The 14,581-nt window shown below is 46.1% G+C and overlaps 1 protein-coding gene across 16 annotated transcripts in view; it reads right to left on the bottom strand.

The window, feature by feature from the left end:
- The window catches only part of ppp1r9a (protein phosphatase 1, regulatory subunit 9A), a 472,949-nt gene that overhangs the window by 264,937 nt on the left and 193,431 nt on the right, over positions 1-14,581 (bottom strand). For all 16 annotated transcript variants that reach the window (XR_015078433.1, XM_085988318.1, XM_085988314.1 and 13 more), the window contains exon 4: positions 778-882. Coding sequence is in view for 15 of the 16 variants with exons in the window: in XM_085988318.1 (XP_085844444.1) it covers positions 778-882 (105 nt within the window). In the remaining variant the exon portion in view is untranslated. The remainder of the gene's footprint in view (positions 1-777; positions 883-14,581) is intronic.

Raw genomic sequence — 14,581 nt, 5'->3', positions numbered from 1 at the left:
ACAGAAATAGGCCATTTGGCCCATAATGTCTCTACCAAATTCAGTCAAGATATGATCAGATGACACATGGGGGCTAGGGACTGCGGCTTGCAAATTGGTCAATTTCACCACCCGCCCCCCGATGGATGAGTCAAAATGGGCCGAATGGCCACCTTCATCTGTATTTACCTTGATCATTTTAAAGTACAGCAGTACTCATAAAATGAGCGCAGAAATATTAGTGACTCCAATTATCCTGACAGATGTTGATGAACCAAAGGCAAAATTACAGAGATAAATTTTAAGTTCAGTTTTTATTTAAACTTAAACAGTACATAATACTAATTTCTGCAAGCTCTTAATACAGGTATATAAAATTGTTTGATTTGCTATTTCAGCGACGTTATCCTATTTTAAATCATTTCTATGCTTCAGTGACATATTATTCAATTTCTCAGCCTTCCCTGGTATATCTGCATTTTCCAAAGTCAGAATTGCATGCATTTGGAATTCATCTATTCATCTAATAGTTCACTGAATTTCATCCATTTCATCCCGTCGCCGTTATCAGTATGATTTTCACATTATCAGGATACAAATTTTCACTAAAGACATTTTCATAATTAATATAGTATACCGAATGCTCTAATGTATCATTCTAAATCATATTGATTGTAGGGCTGAAAACTTCCAAGTCCAACCATATTACAACTTGTAGATGCTCCCCAGCAGGATACCACAAATAATAAAATCAACACCTTAAAAGGTCTGAAGTGGCTAAATGAAACATTTCCTTACCTAACACTGCCTTTGGTTGTTCTCAGAACAGTGGCAGCAAAGCTTTGGGTAACACCCACCAGGCTGATTCCATCCACTTCCACAATCTGATCATTCACTTGAATCCTTTATGAAAGAAAGGTCAAAAACAAAATTGCAATCATTACAAATTATTGTGCACACTGAATGAGAGAGAAAAACACAATCTTATTAACTTACATAGCAGTGTTTTTGGCAGTAACAGGTTACTCCAACAACAACAAAAACCACTTGTATTTATATAGCACCTTTAACGTAGTAAAATGTCCCAAGGCACTTCACAGTATTGTAAGACAACTTTTTTTTTTTTATAAAAACACCGAGCCACATAAGGAGAAATTAGGGCAGGTGACCAAAAGCTTGGACAAAGAGGTAGGTTTTAAGGAGCATCTTAAAGGAAGAAAGAAAGATAGAGGCGGAGAGGTTTAGGGAGGGAATTCCAGAGCTTAGGGCCTGGGCAACAGAAGGCACGGCCACCAATGGTTGAAGGATTATAATCAAGAGGGCAGAATTAGAGGAGCGCAGATATTTTGGGGGATTGTGGGGCTGGAGGAGATTAGAGAGATAGGGAGGGGCGAAGCCATGGAGGGATTTGAAAACAAGGATGAGAAATTTGAAATCGAGGCGCTGCTTAACCGGGAGCCAATGTAGGTCAGCGAGCACAGAGGTGATGGGTGAATGGGACTTGGTGCGAGTTTGGACACAGGCAGCCGAGTTTTGGATGACCTCAAGTTTACGTAGGGTAGAATGTGGGAGGCCAGCCATGGCTGAAACTCCTGGAATGACTATGATAGAATGTCATCTCCAATTCACCACTTGAGTTCCCTATTGATATTTTCAGAACAGCTCTCACTTTCTATACAATGACTTTTGTAATGTATTGCAGTACAATATAGTAACAGAATATAATGCAATGTGCTATTATCCATATAGCAAACTGAACTGAACATAACCATTTTGGATACTGATGGGGGAGATGGTTACTCAGGGGAAATGCAGCAACAGCCAAGTCCGTGGCACTACGAGTGGCTCAGCTGCACAGGGGGCGGGGGGGAGGAAAAAGAGTGGGAGAGCAATAGTGATGGGGGTTCTATCTTAAGGGGAACAGACAGATGTTTCTGTGGCCGCAGACGTGACTCCAGGATGGTATGCTGCCTCCCTGGTGCCAGGGTCAAGGATGTCACTGAATGGCTGCAGGGCATTCTGAAGGGGGAGGGCGAACAGTCAGAGGTCGTGGTTCACATTGGTACCAACAAAGAGGGATGAGGTCCTGCAACAAGAATTTAGGGAGCTAGGTAGCAGATTAAAAAGCAGGACCTCAAAATACACCCGGTGCCACGTGCTAGTGAGTATAGGAATAGGAGGATAGAGCAGATGAATGCGTGGCTAAAGAGTTGGTGCAGGAAGGAGGGCTTTAGTTTCCTGGATCACTGGATCTGCATCTGGGGAAGGTGGGACCTGTACAAGTCGGACGGGTTGCACCTGAACTGGAACGGGACCAACATCCTTGCAGGGAGGTTTGCGAGTAATGTTGGGGGGCGAGGGGGTTTAAACTAACTTGGCAGGGGGATGGGATACGGAGTGGAGCTATAGTAGGGGGTGATGCACAGCCAAATATAGAGGAAAAAACAAGTCAGCCTGGAAGGCAGAGCAAATATGTAACGGCACAAGGGAGTATGGCAAGGCTGGATGGCATTTATTTTAATGCAAGGAGTCTTGCGAGTAAGGCAGATGAATTGAAGGTGTTGATGAAATCATGGGAGTATGATATTGTTGCTATCACAGAGACATGGTTGAGGGAGTGGCAGCTCAATATTCCAAGGTATAGACTCTTCAGGCGAGACAGAGGGGTGTGTAAAAGAGGAGGGGGGTGTCGCAATATTAATCAAAGGAGTCAATTACTGCTGTAAGAAGGGATGATATCTTAGCAGGTTCCTCTAATGAGGCCATATGAGTAGAACTTAAAAACAAAAAGGGGGCAAGCACTTTGCTGGGAGTGTACTATAGGCCCCCAAACAGTCAGGGAGAGATAGAGGAACAGATATGTAGGCAAATTTCAGAATTGTAGAAATAATAGGGTAATAATAGTAGAGGATTTTAACTTCCCCAATATTAACTGGGATAGTCAGAGTGTGAAAGGCTTAGAGGGTGCAGAGTTCTTAAAGTGCATCCAGGAGAGCTTTTTGAGCCAGCATGTAGAAAGTCCTACAAGAGAGGGGGCAGTTCTGGACCGAATTCTAGGGAATGTAGCCAGGCAAATGGTAGAAGTGTCAGTAGGAGAGCATTTTGTTGACAGTGACCATAATTCAGTGAGATTTAAGGTAGTCATGGAAAAAGACAAAGATGGACCGGAAATCAAGGTTCTAAATTGGGGGAAGGCCGATTTTAATATGAATAAGGCAGGATCTGACCAAAGTGGACTGGGATCAGCTACTTGTAGGAAAATCCACATCAGAGCAGTGGGAGTCTTTCTGAAAGGAAATAGAGAGAGTACAACGCCAACATGTTCCCGTAAAGGTCAAGGGTGGGACCAACAAACCCAGGGAACCCTGGATGACAAGGGATATACAAGAATGGGATTAGGAAAAAAAGGGAGGCTTTTGGCAGATACAAAGGACTAATAACAATGGAAGCCCTAGAGGAGTATAGAAAATGCAGGGGGGTACTTAAAGAAATTAGGAGAGCGAAGAGGGGGCATGAAAAAACACTGGCAGGCAAAATAAAGGAAAATCCCAAGGTGTTTTATAAGTATAATTAATGGCAAGAGGATAACCAGGGAAAGAGTAGGGCCCAAAGTGGCAATCTGTGTGTAGAGCCGGAAGATGTAGGTGAGGTTTTAAATGAATATTTTGCATCTGTGTTCACTATGGAGAAGGGTGATGTAGGCATAGAAATCAGGCAGGGGGATTGTGATATACTTGAACAAATTAGTATTGAGGGGGAGGAGGTACGAGGGGTTTTACCGGGCTTAAAAGTGGATAAATCCTCAGGCCCTGACGGGATGTATCCCAGGCTGCTGTGCAAGGCAAGTGAGGAGATTGCAGGGGCTCTGACACAAATTTTCAGAACCTCTCTGGCCACAGGGGAGGTGCCAGAGAACTGGAGAACAGCTAACGTAGTACCATTATTCAAGAAGGGTAGTAGGGATAAACCAGGGAATTACAGGCCAGTGAGTCTGAGGCTGGGAGGCAGAGGGTGATGGTCAAAGTTTATTTTTGTGACTGGAAGCCTGTGTCCAGTGGTGTACCACAGGGATCGGTGCTGGGTCCTTTGTTGTTTGTAGTGTACATTAATGATTTAGATATGAATGTAGGAGGTATGATCAGTAAGTTTGCAGATGACACGAAAATTGGTGGAGTGGTAAATAGCGAGGAGGGAAGCCTCAGGCTACAGGACGATATAGACGGGATGGTTAGATGGGCAGAACAGTGGCAAATGGAATTTAACCCTGAAAAGTGTGAGGTGATGCATTTTGGGAGGACTAACAAGGCAAGGGAATTACACAATGAATGGTGGGATCCTAGGAAGGACAGAGGATCAGAGGGACCTTGGTGTGCATGTACATAGATCCCTGAAGGCAGCAGAACAGGTAGATAAGGTGGTTAAAAAGGCATATGGGATACTTATATTCTATGCCTCGGCTAAATAAGGCAAGAGCAGGGAGGTTATGATGGAGCTGTACAAAACGCTAGTTAGGCCACAGCTGGAATACTGTGTGCAGTTCTGGTCACCACACTATAGGAGGGATGTGATTGCATTGGAGAGGGTGCAGAGCTGATTCACCAGGATGTTACCTGGGCTGGAGCGCTTCAGCTATGAAGAGAGACTGGAAAGGCTGGGGTTGTTTTCCTTAGAGCAGAGAAGGTTGAGGGGGACCTGATTGAGGTGTACAAAGTTATGAGGGGCATAGATAGGGTAGATAGAAAGGAACTTTTCCCCTTACTAGAGGGGTCAATAACCAGGGGGCACAGTTTCAAGGTAAGGGGCAGGAGGTTTAGAGGGAATTTTGAGGAAAAACTTTTTCACCCAGAAGGTGGTTGGAATCTGGAACTCACTGCCTGAAAAGGTGGTAGAGCAGGAACCCTCACAACATTCAAGAAGCATTTAGATGAGCACTTGAAATGCCATAGCATACAAGGGGCGCCAGCCTCGCCAGGGCGCTAAAAGTAGCACCCCGGAAGCAGTCGCGGCCGCCCGCTGGAAATTCAGTTTGCGTGCCCCAGAGGGAAGCGCGGCGCTACTGGAGGCGCCCCGCATCCCTCTTGGGGCGTTGCAACTGAATATCGCTGCGGCACGGTGCGCAGCGGTACTGCAGGCCTTCCTCCCCCTTCTTAAAGGGGAGGGACCTTGTGCAGCGCGATCAAGGATCGCGAGTGCCGGCAAAAGAGTCCGGCACCGAGGGGAAGTGCTGGGCTCTTGGAACGCAGTCGGCACTCCGCGGGGGGGGGGGGGGGTGGCTCAGGCGGCCGGGGATGGCAGCGCGGAGGTGTGCTGGCAGGCGGCCAGCAAAAAAAATGGCCACCCCACACCTCTCCTTTAATTAGCGCCTCCACCGCCGCAGGTAGGCCCCCCTGAACCGGTCGCAAATAGCGTACGGCATTAAAGCAGGGGGCGCATCTAAATATCGCGATCGGGGTGTTAGTGGGGCGCTGCGCACACCGATGACGTCATCGGTAGCGGCGCAGCGCTAACGGCTAGTGCTGCCATTAGCATCCCGCGGAATTTAGCGGGAGGCGTGGCCAGTGGCTTCCGACCCAATTAGCGCCCTCTTAAGGCGCTAACGGGTGGCGCAGCTCACTGAATTTCTAGGCCTATGACTCTATTACACAGAAAAACTGGAGTGAACTTGTATTTGAAAGACTTGTTGATTCTTATATTTTCAGTTTCACCTCTATCTTGTAGTTATTTACTGAGACTGACTACAATAGTACAGATTGTACACGGTCTTACATTAGGTTAACTGTTACACTAATAAGCTATTAGTAATACTGTACCAGGTATAAATTTTTACAACATTTAAAAAATTCGAAATATTATGCCTAGTACAGTACTACATTTACCTATAGGCAATTCAGCGAAACATAAAAAAAAGAAAATCTGCCTGTGTCGGCATGGTAACAAGAGTGTGTCATTCCTGAAAATTAACTACAGGAAACTTTCGATTAACCGGCCCCTAAATAACCGGAAATGTCGGTTAACCAGCAAAATTCAGGAGTAGGTTCAGGTAACTTTTATTAGTCCATTTGTTGCTGTGCAAGCGTGTGGCTGCAGCTGTTGCTAAGCTACAGAGACGCTTGCAACTTGCGGACGTTGTTCTTAAGCTGTTGCTAAGCAACAGGGTTTGTTGCTTTATACGGAGCTCTGAGCTCCGTATCTTTTACTATAGCGTTCGGTTATCCGGAATTTTTGATGAACCGGCACCACGTCGGTCCCGGCCATGCCGGATACCAGAAAGTTTCCTGTACGAAGATCTGCCAGATTGATAACGAGTACTAAACTGGCATGTAAAATAAATAATCAAACAAGCTAAATAATAAATAATAATAATAAAGACAACACTGCTCTGTCCATTCCTCTATCAACAAGATAGTTCCAGAGATGATTATTTATTGTCTTGGGAACTGAATATTAAAAGAAAATAGTTAACAGGTAAATGAACTAAAGTTACAACTAGCTTGTGAATGTCGAGTCACATTGAATATTGTTTCATCTGCTAATACTGTACAGGTACTCCACAGAACAGGTGGTTTGATGATTCTGGTCATTCTATTGACTTTTGTTTGGGAGCAAAGGTGGGTCATCAAAGGGGAGGCTGAAACATAATCCTAATTGGGGGTGGAAACTGGCAAGAGGCAGGAACTTGAGGCAGCAGCCGGGAACATTGGGAAAGGACCCGATTATCACAGATTTCCAGTGGGTAGCACTGTGGACAATAGCATCACAAGCTCCATCTATCTTGGAGACCGTGGTAGGAGGACTCAATCAGAGGCAAGTATAATAAAGATATGTTTAAGAGCCACAAATAGGCATGACAGATACAGCATGAAGAAAACAGTGTGGCAAGGAAATGTTACAGGCCCTGCTTCTCCTCTCTAGATTCTGTTCCAGAAATGAAGTGGGCAAGAGACCAGGAACAAAGCTGGGAAAGAGGGTGTGAGGCGCAGGGTTAAATGGCCAGACATAAACAAACAGATGGACTGCTGCAATGCTGCCAAAAAAGGAGCCTGAACTGGCAACCACAGGTAGGTACTGTTTCATCAGCCCATCAAGATTGCCTATGGCAAAGTGTTTTTATAAATATTCTTCACTTATCAGCCAACCTCCACCCCAGAATCTCCAAGGGGAATGATGTGTTTAACATTTTTCTTCAGGGCTCACCCCCCAGGTTTTCCAAGGAAATAGTATCCATCATTTTTATTTTGCTATCAGACAGCTTTACCCACAGGTTCCTGGCCATTATCTGGAAACATTTCTATCTGGCACTCAGCTGAGTTTGCCCACTGGTTCACCCACCAGAAACAATGCATAAAATATTTATTTGGCCATTAGTCGGCCTCACTCAGATTCCCAGCTGTTATCTGAAGATAATGTTAAGAATTTACTTCAGCCGTCAGCTGACCTTGGTCCAGTGCTGGTTTTTCAAAGTACATTTCTGCTCTTTTTGCTGCAGCTCCTAGTGTTTTTCTTTTTCAGTCCACACATTCTAAAACCTCCCATTCCCAAGACTCCCCTCCCTCCCCAATGCTTATAAATATATTGTTCTTAACTTTAGTTTCACCCTTTTCCCTTAGAATGCTCTTCAACATTGCGGTACTCGCTCCCTCCTTTCCACTCAGACTTCATCCCACCAACATCTTCTGTACTTACCATTCACTACCATAAAATTCTGTGAAACCTATATATTTTGACCACCTTGTCTCTCATCCCATCTCCTCTGTTCCTCCCCTCCTCCTCCCTCTCAACAAACATTCCCTCCCTCTCCTCCTCACAACAATCTTCCTTCTCCCCTCTACAACTTTCCCTTCTCCACTTCTCTCACCCCCATCCTCATCCACTCTTCTGTCCTCTCTTCTCCCCTTCTCTGTCCTTCTCTCACCCTGTCATTCAAGCCACCCTTTATTTCCCATTCTCACCCCCTCCTCTCCTCCCTACCCTCACCTTCTCTTCTCTCCCCCATCTTCACCTCTCCTCCCTCCCCCACCCATAATTTCTGTGCCCTGCCCTCTCCATCTCGATCTCTCCTTCCTGTTCCTCCATCTCCACCTGCCTCCACATTCCCCTGTTCAGCACCTCCTGCCCTGCCCTCACCCCACCACTCTCCTCTGCCTCAGACCTCCCTCTTTTTCCCTCCCCCTCTTTACTCCTTCTCTCCCTCCGTCCTGTTCAATGCCCATCTCTTCCCTTCCCCATATTCTCCTCTCGATCTTACCCCTCTCCTCCACCTCCTTTCCCCTCGCCTGTCCTCATTCTTCTCCCCTTTCTTTCTCTGCCCTCCTCTCTCCCTCCTATCCTTCCTTCCCATCCTCCTCTTCCTCTCTCCTACTCTCATAGGAACAAAAATAGGCCATTCAGCCCCTCAAGCCTATTCTGCCATTCAATCAGATCATTGCTGATCTGTACCTCATCTCCATTTACCTGCTTTTGATCCATATCACTTGATATCCTCAAGCTCAGTCTTGAATATTTAAATTGACCTTGCATCCACAGCTTTTTTGGGGGGGAATAGAGTTCCAGATTTTCACTACCCTCTGTGAAAAAGCACTTCCTGATTTCACTCCTAAATGGCCTAGGTCTAATTTGTTCCCTTGTTCTGGATTCTCCCACCAGAAAATATAGTTCATCTGTACCTACTCTATCGAATCCCTGTATCATTTTAAACACCTCAATTAGATCACACCTCAACCTTCTAAACGTAAGAGAATACAAGCCAAGTTTTTGCAACCTGTCTTCATAATTTAACCCTTTAAGCCCTGCTTTCATTCTAGTGAATCTGCACTCTACCCCCTCCAAAGCAATCTATTATTTTGAAGCGGGGTGCCCAAAACTGAATGCAGTACTCCAGATGAGATCTGGCCAAGGCTCCATACAACTGAACCATAATTTCTTCCCCTTTGTATTCCAGCCCCCTCGAGATAAAAGCCAACTTTCCATTAGCCTTTTTGATTACTTTTTAGACCTGTACACTAGCTTTTAGTGATTTATGTACATGGACACCCAAATCCCTTTGCACCTCCACTGTTCCATCTCTCGCCAATTGGAAAATATTTTGATTTGTCATTCTTGCATCCAAAGTGGATGACCTCACATTTCCCCACACTGAACTCCATCTTGCATAGTTTAACCCACTCACTTAATCTGTCTATGATCCTTTCCAAATTACTGTTCCCATCTACACAACTTACTGTGCTTCCTACACTGCTCCTCGCTTAAATGCACAAGAGAAGTGCTCTCGGAAGACCCTAGGTGGGTAAGGCCCCCTGTTGAGAGCCCTCCTGCTCCCTCTGGTGAATCTTCTAATTTTCTTTGTTGCCTCTGCTCCCTCTCTCAAAGATCCTTGAGTGCAAGGTGGACTGCCAGTACAGCCCCCATGACTGTGAGCCAGTATTGTGAGCAGAAGCCTTTAAATAATAATGAAGGTGTTCTCCACTTGCAACAACATTCCCTATTACCTTAGAGCCTTGAAAGAAGTTAATAAAGCTGCTGGAGTTGCAGAAAGTTGCACAGAGCCAGTCAAACTGGAGAAACATATCAGATTCAAGTGCTGATAATCCCTTTAAATACCGCTACTGGACCCGCTTTCCTGCTTCTCAACGCTTGATCAGCTCGTCGTAGTTAAGGCATGCCGGCAAGTGGAGCAGCGTTGTCCAAACTAGCAGATCGGGCGTCAAGTGAGAGTTGCACTCTCACTGACATCACGATCTACTTCATTTCAATGATTTTCGCGATCGCTGCAATTGGCAGCGCTGCAGACCACCCCAAAATGGCGGCCGCCGCGGGTCCTGCCATTAACTGGTGGAAGAGCGGCGGCCGCCATTTTTTCACCCAATTATGGCGTGAATGGGTGGGGATAAATCGTCCAATTTCTAGCCCTCTGTCTCCTACCGCCCAACCAATTATCATCCCAAGCCACAAGGTTACATTCAATTCCGTGCACTTTCATTTTTGCTAATAATCTCTGGTGCAAAACCTTATCAAATGTCTTCTGGAAGTCTATATAGACAACATCCATTGGCACTCCCCTATCCAGCAGATTAGTGATCTCCTCAAAAAATTCAACTGGCTTAGTTAGACATGACCTACCCATCATAAATCCATGCTGACTCTCTTTGATCAGCTCATACTTGTCCAAGTGCCCAGTCACTCTGTCCCTAATGATAGATTCCAGTGACTCCTCACAACTAACAGGTCTTTAGTTTCCTGGTTTCTCTCTCCATCCCTTCTTAAATAATGGAGAGACATTTGCAATTTTCCAATCCAAAAGGCACAATTCCCAAGTCTCGAGAGCTTTGGAAAATTATGACCAACGCATCTGCAATTTCCTTACTTATTTCTTTAATACCCTGGAAACCATCAGGTCCTGGTGATTTTTTCTATCTTCATTCAGATTACTTTCTCCACTACCATTTTTTAAACTTATATTAATTCCAATAAATTCTTCCCCTTGACCTATTTTTAGATTCCCTTGTACCCCTGGTATTTTCGCCTCTTCCTCTACTGTGAAAACGGATACAAAGCATTAAATTCACAAGTTTACCGTTTCCTTATTGTTCATTATAGTCTCACCTGCATCTGCCTTTAATGGGCCCACATTTCCCCTCGCCGCTCTCTTTCTCTAAATATAATTTATAAAAACCATTACCATTAGCTTTGATATTCCTTGAAAACAAATTTCATATTCCTTTTTACACCTATTACTTTCTTTATATCCCTTTGTTAGTTTTTATAGCTCTTTATATCCCTTTGTTGGTTTTTATAGCTCTATCAGTCTGCTGGATTTCCACTTTTCCTTGCATTTGTGTAAACCTTTTCTTGTAGCTTGATATTGTCTTTGACCTCATTTGTTGACCATGGTTGCTTAACTAGACAAGTCGAGGTGTTGCCTTTTTGGGGTATATACTGGTATGGTATCGTATCAAATATTTCTTTGAATACTTCCCACTGTTTGTCTGTAGGTTTACCCCTTAATAGTTCAGACCAGTTTACTGTGGTCAATTTATTTCTAATCCCTTGGAGGTTTGCCTTATTTAAATTTAAAACCTTGGTGTATGGCTCTTCTTTCTGCCTCTCAAACGCGATATTAAATTCAGTCATATTGTGGTTAGTATTTGGAAGATGTTCCCTTACTGTCAGATTACTAACTAATTCTGGTCATACTCATTACTAAATCCAATATGGCATATTCCCTTGCCATTCCTAAAACATATAGGGGGCGATTTTCCCAGCCTTGAGAAGGTGGGTTTGGAGGCGGGATAGTTGGCAAAAATCGCAAAAAGAGAGGGCAGGTTCAGGACCTGCCTCCGCGCAATTTTGCCGGAGGCGGGTTTGATGGGTGCGATTCGGTCCCGCCTCCATCAGTCCAGAGAGGTAGTTAAGACCCTTAAATAGTTGTTAAGGGCCTCTATAATCCTATTTTGACAGGGCTTTGTTATTTTGCCACATTTTGTGTGTGTTGCACGACCCTCCTAAACCATGCCAGCTAATCCTGGCGGGTTGACAAGTGGGTGGCCTCGTCACAGCTGCAGCTCCACCATTAAAACGGAGCTTTCAGCAGGGAACAGATGCAGGTGGCAGAACCTTTGTTCCACAGGTCTTTCAGCACTTCTAGCAGGCCTATCGAAGTCGGAGGTGCTGCAGCTTCTATCTCTCAACTGTGGGACCTCCTTGGAAGACCCTCTCCTTGCTTGGACTGAGCGCTTCCCCAACAGAGGTATTTGCCAGCAGCTTGGGAACTATTTGGTGGTGGTGGTGGTGGTGGCGGTGGAACCAGCAGCAGCGGCAGCACACGAGCACATGGCTGACCGTTGTAATGTATGTACCTTTAAGGGGGGGAACTACTTTGTACAGCTCATGTATACTGTAGTACCGGCAGTGACCACACCTGTATATAACGTTGAGTAGTAACCTGTACAGATCAGTTGCAGTCTGAGCCACGTTGAGTAAACACCGTTTGTACCGTTCTCCGCAGTCTGTGTCTGATTATACACGGACGTAACATTGGCGACGAGGCAGGTTCGAACCTACCTGCAACTCTGCATCAACTCCCGGGGATTCGTTCCTGAAGATCAGTGGATTGGAGGTCAAGGCCAGAGACTCGGGCGTCGACCACGGGCAACCGCCCAGTCATCCAGCAGAGACTCGAGAATTGCGGGGGAGGCTGTCGAGAGCCAGGCTTGGCTTTCCAGTCGAGGTGGTCCAGCGAAACGGGCTGGCAACAGGTAGTGCGCAGACCCTTCCCGGACAGCGGCGGGTTAGAGCCGACCGAGCGGTACAGCAAAGGGCCGAGCAGCGTCGACGGGGGGGGGGGGGAAAGAAGAGAGAAAGAGAGAGAGAGAGAGAGAGATAGATATAGAGGGCAGAGCGCACAGGGCGCAGCCGGTGTTCAGGGGCCAAGCAGCGTCGGAAAGAGGGAGAGAGAGACGCGCAGAAACCCGCGAGGCGCCGCCATTGCCACGAGGACCGCCGAGAGCAGCATTGGCAGCAGCGCAGGGGAAGCGCGCGAAACCTACAGGGCGCCGCCATTGCCACGAGAACCGGCAGCAGCAGGGGAGGAAGGAAAGCGCGGGAGACGCCATTTTAAACCACACCCAAAATGCCGAAGAGTGGCAGTATCACCGCATTTGACAATGAAGTCGAAGATTGGACTACATATGTCGAACGAATAGAGGTGTACTGCAAGGCAAATGAGGTGTCAGATGACAAGAAAGCGTCGGTATTGTTGAATTTAATGGGTGCAAAGACGTATGGGTTATTGCGAAATCTAGTAACCCCAACGAAGCCAATGGAAGAGAGTTTTGAAGACATAGTAACGATACTAAAGGAACATTTAAACCCCACACCGCTGCTGATAGCAGAAAGATTCAAATTTCACAAACGGAACCAGCATAAGGATGAAAGCAATGCTGATTATTTAACAGAACTGCGCAAACTATCGAAACACTGCCAGTTTGGAGCGGGACTGGCAGATACCTTAAGGGACAAGTTTGTGTGTGGGCTTCAAAGTGAAGGAACCCAGAAACGGCTTTTATCTGAAAAGGACCTTACGCTGGAAAAGGCTTTCAGCATTGCGGTATCATATGAAGCAGCAGCACGGGGCGCTGCAGAGATACAACAGAGACCGCAAGAATATGGCACAAACTAAATGTCATATGGAACAGAGAAGTGCTATCGCTGCGACAGAACAACACAGGACCAGAATGATTGCTGGTTCAAAGACAAAGTGTGCAGACAGTGTGGAAAAGTAGGACACATAGCACGAGTCTGCAGGTCGGGAAAGCAAACCAGCAATAAGAAACCGACCAAAGGAAAGTACAAGAAGGTACATAAGATAACGGAGAATAGTTCAGACGAACAAAAGAGTGATAATGACTCCGAAAGCAGGAAACTGAGTTGTCTGAAACTACATAATGTGATCACAACAGAGGATCACCGAACCATTTGGGTCACTCTCAAGATAGCAGGATCACAGAATCACAGAAACCCCACAGGGCAGATAGAGGCCATTTCAGCCCATCGAGCCTGCACCGACACATATCCCACCCGATCCCCGTAACCCCTGCACGAACACATATCCAACCCTATCCCCGTAACCCCACGTATTTAATCCCCCTAACACTAAGGGTCAATTTATCATAGCCAATCAACCTAACCTGCACATCTTTGGACTGTGGGAGGAAACCGGAGCACCCGGAGGAAACCCACGCAAACACGGGGAGAATGTGCAAACTCCACACAGACAGTCACCCGAGGCCGGATTCGAACCCGGGTCCCTGGCGCTGTGAGGCAACAGTGCTAACCACTATGCCACCGTGCCGCCGAGTCCAGGTAAAGATGGAATTGGACACAGGATCAGCCCTAACAGTCATAAACCGACGGGACTACGAGCGGCTGTTCTCACACATACCCTTGAGAGACACAAAAATTATTTTGAAGACGTACACGGGGCAAAAAGTCTACCCCAAAGGAAAAATAAGGGTGACCGTTATATAGAACGGTAAGGAAACACCAAAACTAGACTTGTATGTATTGCAAGATGGAGGACCACCATTACTGGGACGTGTATGGATCCGGAAAATACAACTGGATTGGCATTCCATACATGCACTGACTGGCTGACAAAAAGGATGACGGTGCCACACCTGGGCGACTGTCAAAGATCCTAACTGATGCGAAAGAAGTGTTCCAGCAAGGACTCGGAACACTAAAAGGCATGACAGCGACGATTAAAATTGAAGAAAACGCAAGCTCAAAATTTTTTGAGGCCAGACCGGTACCTTATGCGATCCGCCCAGCCATCGAAGCAGAGCTGGAGAGTCTGGAACGTTCAGGTGTACTGTCCAAGGTAGACTGAAGCGAGTGGGCTACACCCATCGTCCCTGTGATGAAAAAGTCGTTGAGCAGCACGCCTGGGGAACCAAGGAAGGTTCGCATCTGTGGGGACTTTAAGGTAACAGTGAACCCGGTCCTTCACACCGTACAATATCCACTTCCGCGGATTGAAGATATTTTTGCCTCGCTATCTGGAGGGAAACGCTTCACTAAGATTGATCTGGCCAAGGCGTATCTGCAA

The sequence above is a fragment of the Somniosus microcephalus genome, chromosome 5 (genome assembly GCF_052327205.1).
Source record: "Somniosus microcephalus isolate GS21.2 chromosome 5, FLI_Smic_1.0, whole genome shotgun sequence".
Classification (NCBI taxonomy): domain Eukaryota; kingdom Metazoa; phylum Chordata; class Chondrichthyes; order Squaliformes; family Somniosidae; genus Somniosus; species Somniosus microcephalus.
The sequence above is the reverse complement of the archived record's forward strand: the minus strand, read 5'-3'. Positions and strand labels throughout refer to the sequence as shown.